At 40.0% G+C, this 7,215-nt stretch overlaps 1 protein-coding gene across 1 annotated transcript in view; it reads right to left on the bottom strand.

The window, feature by feature from the left end:
* The window catches only part of LOC118407051 (protocadherin Fat 4-like), an 89,330-nt gene extending 82,612 nt beyond the window's left edge, over positions 1-6,718 (bottom strand). Inside the window, exons 1-4 of the mRNA XM_035807468.1 lie at positions 5,862-6,718; positions 5,227-5,349; positions 4,541-4,669; positions 4,173-4,298 (exon numbers count right to left, since the gene is read on the bottom strand). Of these exons, the coding sequence (XP_035663361.1) occupies positions 4,173-4,298; positions 4,541-4,669; positions 5,227-5,349; positions 5,862-5,988 (505 nt within the window). The 5' untranslated portion in view covers positions 5,989-6,718. The remainder of the gene's footprint in view (positions 1-4,172; positions 4,299-4,540; positions 4,670-5,226; positions 5,350-5,861) is intronic.
* Between the last annotated feature and the right edge of the window lie 497 nt (positions 6,719-7,215).

The following is a 7,215-nucleotide window of genomic DNA, read 5'->3' as shown; positions in this document are numbered from 1 at the left end:
ATCCCAATATAGAGATATGACTTTCAGATTACATCTAATTGTAACTAGAGCTCAAGTTTTGAATAATAACTAGAGCTCAAATTCTTAATAAGAAGTGCGTCCACTCGAAATAATTTAATGGGTCATTGTATTGTATTTTTCATTATTCTATGTGATGTTTTACTTCGCTTCTACTTGCAATTTTACCCAAGGGCATGCATGTGCAATGTACGTATTATTGTCATTATATTATTGTTATTAAGTTTAACTAAAGAAACCCTGTTGGGCGCATTGCAGTAAAATATTTCCAAACCTTTGCTATAAATGTATAGATATTGCAAACATGTCTTTCTGTTTACATAGTAGACCAAATGTCTGTTGTTAAAACACATAAGAAACACATAAACACTCAATTTGCTTTGTTATTGTCACAAATTCATTAGCTAGACACTATTTTTAACAAGGCGCTTCATTATTTATCATAAATATCAGCTGATAACCGCCCAATAGTTATACACTTGAATGTTGGAAAGTAAATTACGTAATAAAATTTAGATATAATGTTGGAATGGTCTTAACTGTGCTAAGAATTCGTCCATTTAGAACATAATAACCCTACTTTTGCTTCTTTTTCTTACCTTTACACCGAAAGCCATCACCAGCAAATCCGCTGTCACATGTGCAGTTATACTGACCAACTCCAATGGCGTTTTGACAGGTGGCGTTTGGATGACAGTGGCTAGTTCCTTCTTCACATTCATCGACATCTATGATTACAGAGAAGAAGTTGTACGTTTAAGTAGAAGTAAAAGTTAATTTGTTACTTCGCTGGTTAGCACTTTTGTCGGCAAAGCTGTTTTAAACCTAGTGAATACAATATGATTACACTGAATAACGAATTCTAGCTTAAGGTCGTAGTGATAAACGAATTCTAGCTTGAGTACGCATTATAGCAAAGTTTATTGTCGGCAATTGGCCAAAGGTGACGCTCCCAAAACATAAACTAAATACACCAGGCCATTGTTATGCAAATCTAGATAATGGTCGAGACAAGAACTGTAAACAACTCAGTGATCTTTATCCTTGCCCACAATGCATCTCGCTGTGCCATGCACCGATACAAAACCGTTTTTTCTTAGACAGGTCCAGAAAAAAACGGACCTGATAAAATTCGGTGGGTCGACCGGATGTTGGACCGATTGGAAAATGAACACAGATTAATATATGATCAGGCATTCACGCGTTTTGGGCTTACAGGTAGAAGAAAATAACAAGAGCGACGTAGAGTAGGGGCTATATCCATTTCTACCAAGTTTTACAATCAATCGTACAGAGACAGCTAGCCTCGTACTCTTTTATAACGCCAGGGGGAGTCCAATACTCCACAATACTGACCATTATTTTGAGTATTGCCTATTCTCATTTCAACTTAAAAGTTGTCACATACGGAATCAGGTCCAGGTTAAGGTCCAGACCTGGACCTGAATTTTCTGTACCTGTACCCACCCCTAGTATTAAGAATAATGAATTTCATAGGTCTACCTGGGATGCACTCCTCCCAATCCGTGTCGTCACCGTCGCAGATTGGAGTGCCGCTGTACCCTGGCTTCCCGATACAGGACCGGGACCGGACACGGGACACCATCGCCGTGCCGTTTGACACCCGACAGAAGCAGTCGTCACTCCAGCTACTCCAACTGCTCCACGTAGACTCATCTGAAATAAGTTATAATGTATAAAGTAAGTTTCTTTAGGAACAACCAGGGAGTACTTACTTCAAACGTTTCGATGTCTATCAGACACCGTCATCAGGGTAGAATGACTGGAAATTACTTCTTGGTGCTACTTATAGCCGATGTAGGTGGCGTTGCAGCAGCATAATGGCGTCTAATAGACATCGAAACGTTGGAAGTAATTGGAAGTAAGTACTCCCCGGTTGTGACTAAAGAACCTTATGAATAGTTGCCAACCTAAAGTTATTACGATGATCCTCATCAAAACTACTTACTGGTAAAAAAATATATGAAAATTCATCAATCTCGTTTTTATCCTGTTTCCAAGTCTACAACTTAAAACATTTCCCCTGAAGTTTCCACAGTAAATGCTGCTAGAAGGCCCCAGACTCGATCACATCGTCACTTATTGCTAACCACAGCCCAACCAAACATTGTTACCATGGCCTGCACAGAACAGGAGATATCCAAACCGGCTGTTTTTCTTCAGTACCATTTGGAGCCGACAGGTTGCCGCAATTCGTGCTATTTCTAGGTTTTATCAAGACTTTTGTACATACCAAGTTTCAAGACAATATATCTAGGCATTCTATAGTCGAATTTAACCCCTGATTATATGTTTGTATGATTTATCTAGTTTTTAATTCAGTTGTTTGTTTAAACTGCGATAATCAAATAAAGTCCATATTGAATCTTAATGTTATAGTGAAGTGCTCACAGGCAAACTTACCATAACCTTAAAAACAGACAGTATGCGTCCTTGTACATGCAGATTAGACTGAATGTGGTGTATAAATATTCCTTAGCTCATCTGTTCTTTGATGTAAATGTTTATCTATTTACCATAATATCACCATAATTTAAAACAATTATACGCTGAAACTGGCAAATATCATGCATCTGTTGAAGCACATATTTTTCAACATACATACCTAACTAGCCCATCAATCAACAAATATACAAAATGACAGAGTACGATGCTCACATATGTTACAGACATCGCCACTGGTACCATCGGAGCAGTTACAGAAGAATGATCCAATGGCATCGATACATGTTCCCCCATTGAGGCAGTTGACTCCATCACAATCATCAATGTCTAAGAAGAAAAGTGAAGAAAAAGATAGACTGCATGAGTTGTGATGTGTATTTGATAAGTAATAAGAATGATTTTAGGTGGCATCTCACTGCATTTGGGGCACCGGTGCGGCACTGCGGGGTTCGATCACTGAGGCACTGTAGTGCTACTTTCTCAGATTTTTCATAATTTAGATAATGCGTAATAAGTACGACTTAGAAGACAGCAAAATACACAAATTGTAAGAAAATTCGTTCTTTATATCTGACTTTCGTTGAGTATCTTTCGAACCCCGCAGTGCTGCAACATTGCCCCAAGTGCAGTGACATACCACCTTTATAGAGAGACTGATGAACGTATAATCTGAACGCATGGTTTTATCATTATGCGATGCTGTTTTCATTACTATGAATGATATGAGCTCGTGCATCAGTTTTCGTCCGCTTCAAGAAAGGTATAGGAAGTCAAAGAGGATTATGGGAAAAAATCAAGAATATTATTCGGTAAACCATGCTCTGTGCCATGTTTTCAAGCTTCCTGTCCACTATGATTTTACTAGGATTTCAAAATAAAAGGATTTTCTTACGAAACGTTTCCTTCGTATTCACAAGCTTGCATCAATTAAAAGGTTACCAGAGGTTGTCCCTTGTACAATCGAATCAACACGGAATGAAAATGAGAAAAATATGAAATAAAAGTTGAATAAAAGTACACATGCATTTTTTTACAATAAACTAATTGTGTTTTGTTTGTGTGTGTCTGATCAATGTCCAAATGAACTTTTGCATAAGTTATATTTCTATCATATAAATCGTTTGAAAAATCAACCCATACAACGTTTATTCAAATGTCATCATCGTGTATCTGCAAGACAAGAAAGTAAGTGGCAGACATTAAGTCTCGTTTTTGTAAAGTAATTAAAATTTTCATGTCAATGTCAAGAATCATCCTTGTTGTTCTTATCACAACTTAATGACCTTACCACAGAGGGGATAGTATCATTTTTACGGGTGAAAAGGACAAGGGGGTAGTCAGATATCAAATGATGTAGGTGCAGGAGGACATAGTTACTCATCACTGGAGGCAATGTCATCAGAACTGGTCATTTTTTTATCGTAGGAGTCAACATCTTGTACATGTTTGTGCCACTTTGATTCTGTCATTTAACAAGTTCTGACTTACAAATGTGCTGTCCAAACTTGGCCTGTCCCAAGATAGCTAGAGGGGTCTCCCGGGCTTCAGGGTCACGCTGATAGAGCTTATCAGATCTAGATATCTCTACTTATCCACCTTAACTACTCTTGCCTTTGGGTAAACTCGGAATTATTCCGCTTGAGCGAATGTCTGTGTCTGGCTTACCCTTATTTCACAAATCTACTCACCAATGCATATGGACCCTTGAGCTGTAAATCCTTCATTGCAGACACATTTATACCCGCCCTCTGTATTCATGCATGTCGCGTTTTGGGTACAGTTGTGTAGGCCTGGATCGCTGCATTCATTGATGTCTATGGTTGGGAGCAAAAGAGGAGAAAACGTTCTGTAAGATATTGATTGTTTCTAGTGGTTATATAAATGATGCTGTCATAACTGAATTAAAATAGGTCCATGACTAGAATGTAACTATGTTATTGAAAAAAAATAAGCGGAAAACCAACAAAGGAAGCTACAGTATAGATGATTATGATTGAATCAATGTTACTTTTTTATATAATGAAAAGGGGGATTTTTCAGCATGACAGGTCTGTACCTTCGCACACAAATCCGTCCCCAGTGAATCCAGGGTCACATGAGCAGTTGTATCCATCCATGCCAAATGTGTTAACACACGTGGCGTTTGGGTGACAATGATGACTTCCCTCTTGGCACTGATCAATATCTGAGAGTAAAGATATAAAACATGGTTAGGAAATCATAGTACATTAAGATTTTTCTCTGAAACCCAGCAGAAATGAAATTCATTGAAATGAACCTACATTTTTTGAAAGGACATAATAAAAAGAGTAGCATTTTTGTAACACTCATTCAATAAATCAAGAGAGTATTAAAAGTCACCCTTCTTTATACAAAGTTATTCACACACACACACACATACACATACACGCACCCCTCCCCAACACACAAATTTAGATACTCTCACAAACACACACAGACACAGACACACACATACACACACGCACACACACACACATACACACGTACACACACAGGCACACACACACACACACACACGCACAAACACACACATACATACGCACACACATACACACAGACATACGCACACAAACACACATACATACACGCACACACAGTCACACACAAACGCACACACAAACACCCATAGTAACACAGACACACATAGGCACACACACACGCACACTTACACAACCACGCACACACATAAACACACACAATATTAGGAAGACATTGTCCCACCAGTGCAGTTAAACCCGTCTCCTCCATAGCCATCCCTGCACGCACAGTTATAGGACCCCGCAGTGTTGTAGCAGTGGGCATCTTCATGGCACACATCAGAGTTATCTAAACATTCGTCGATGTCTAGAAAAGTAGGGGAACAACACATCAGGACATCACTTACATTACAGATTTCAATGTTTTTGTCTGTAAGATGTAGCCTATGTGCCGTCGTGCTTCCATCAAAACAACAGCAGAGCAGATACAATTAGAGTTACATGACGCCATACCTTGGCCAAATGGTTTATACCTTTTATGACTGATGTACTATACGTGTTTGTTATTGATTACACAAATATGGTGCTTAGTAAGATAACTCGTATTAGTTAATCATCCCAAACCCACAAATATTAGAAATTCACAGTCTTATATTACAAAAGAAGTCTATAGTAGCATATTCTGGAGTTTTGTTACAGATTTAATGACATTATCCTTTGTACTGCAGTACCTTATACTTGTCTTGTGACAACATTAGCATAAACATAACTTCGACAATCTAACTGAACTGAACTGAATCTTATCATATATAAACATAACAATTTGCGTCAACATAACTCTTCCGCTACTAAAGTATTAAAAAAAAAAGATGTTCTTACCTTTGCAGTAGGTGCCGTTACCAGAATAACCCGGAGGACAGACGCACTCGTACAGAAAGACGGTATCCACACATAGGGCATGACGGTGGCACGTGTGGTTGTTCTCCACACACTCATCAACGTCCATAGGAATGGGTGTCTGTGTTGGACATTCGCTGGTCAGTTGTGTAGAACCAGTGTCAATGCTGGTGGTGATTTCTTCGCTCGTTGTTAACTGGGTAGCCGTAGTCGGTATTACGGAAGTTTGGTATGGTGATATAGAAGACAGGTCAGTTGATGGGCAAGAGCACGGATAGGATGGGGTTGTGACATCTGTAGTTGTGTCCTTGGTAGTTTCGATCCCTGCTGTCTGTGTTGTAGTTGGAAATGCAAACGGTGATGGTGTTGTGACCTCTGTGGTACTGTCCTCTGTAGTTTCGATCCCTGTTGTCTGTGTTGTAGCTAGAGGTGCACTTGGTGAAAGGGTTGGGACATCTGTAGTTGTTTCCTTTGTAGTTACGATCCCTGTTGTCTGTGTTGTGACTACAGCTATACTGGCTGATGGGGTTGTGACATCTGTAGCTGTTTCCTCTGTAGTTTCTATCGCTGTTGCCTGTGTTGTGACTACAGATGTACTGGCTGATGGGGTTGTGACATCTGTAGTTGTGTCCTCGGTAGTTTCGATCCCTGTTGTCTGTGTTGTGACTACAGATGTACTGGCTGATGGTGTTGTGACCTCTGTGATTGTGCCTTCTGTAGTTTCGATCCCTGTTGTCTGTGTTGTGACTACAGATGTACTGGCTGATGGTGTTGTGACCTCTGTGATTGTGTCCTCTGTAGGTTTCGACCCCTGTCGTCTGCGCTGTAGATAAAGTTGCACTCGGTGATGGAGTTAGGACATATGTAGTTCTGTCCTCTGTAGCTTCGATCCCTGTTGTCTGTGTTGTGACTACAGATGTACTGGTTGATGGGGTTGTGACATCTGTAGCTGTTTCCTCTGTAGTTTCTATCGCTGTTGCCTGTGTTGTGACTACAGATGTACTGGCTGATGGGGTTGTGACATCTGTAGTTGTGTCCTCGGTAGTTTCGAGCCCTGTTGTCTGTGTTGTGATTAAATGTGTATTGGCTGATGGGGTTGTGACCACTGTAGTTTCGATCGCTGTTGCCTGTGTTGTGACTACAGATGTACTGGCTGATGGGGTTGTGACATCTGTAGTTGTGTCCTCGGTAGTTTCGAGCCCTGTTTTCTGTGTTGTGATTAAATGTGTATTGGCTGATGGGGTTGTGACCACTGTAGTTTCGATCCCTGTTGTCTGTGCTGTGACCACAGATGTGATGGCTGATGGGGATGTGATCTTTGTGGTTATTTCTTCTG

Source organism: Branchiostoma floridae, chromosome 19 (genome assembly GCF_000003815.2).
Source record: "Branchiostoma floridae strain S238N-H82 chromosome 19, Bfl_VNyyK, whole genome shotgun sequence".
Taxonomy (NCBI): domain Eukaryota; kingdom Metazoa; phylum Chordata; class Leptocardii; order Amphioxiformes; family Branchiostomatidae; genus Branchiostoma; species Branchiostoma floridae.
Note: the sequence above shows the minus strand (reverse complement) of the source record. Positions and strands in the feature narration are given on the sequence as shown.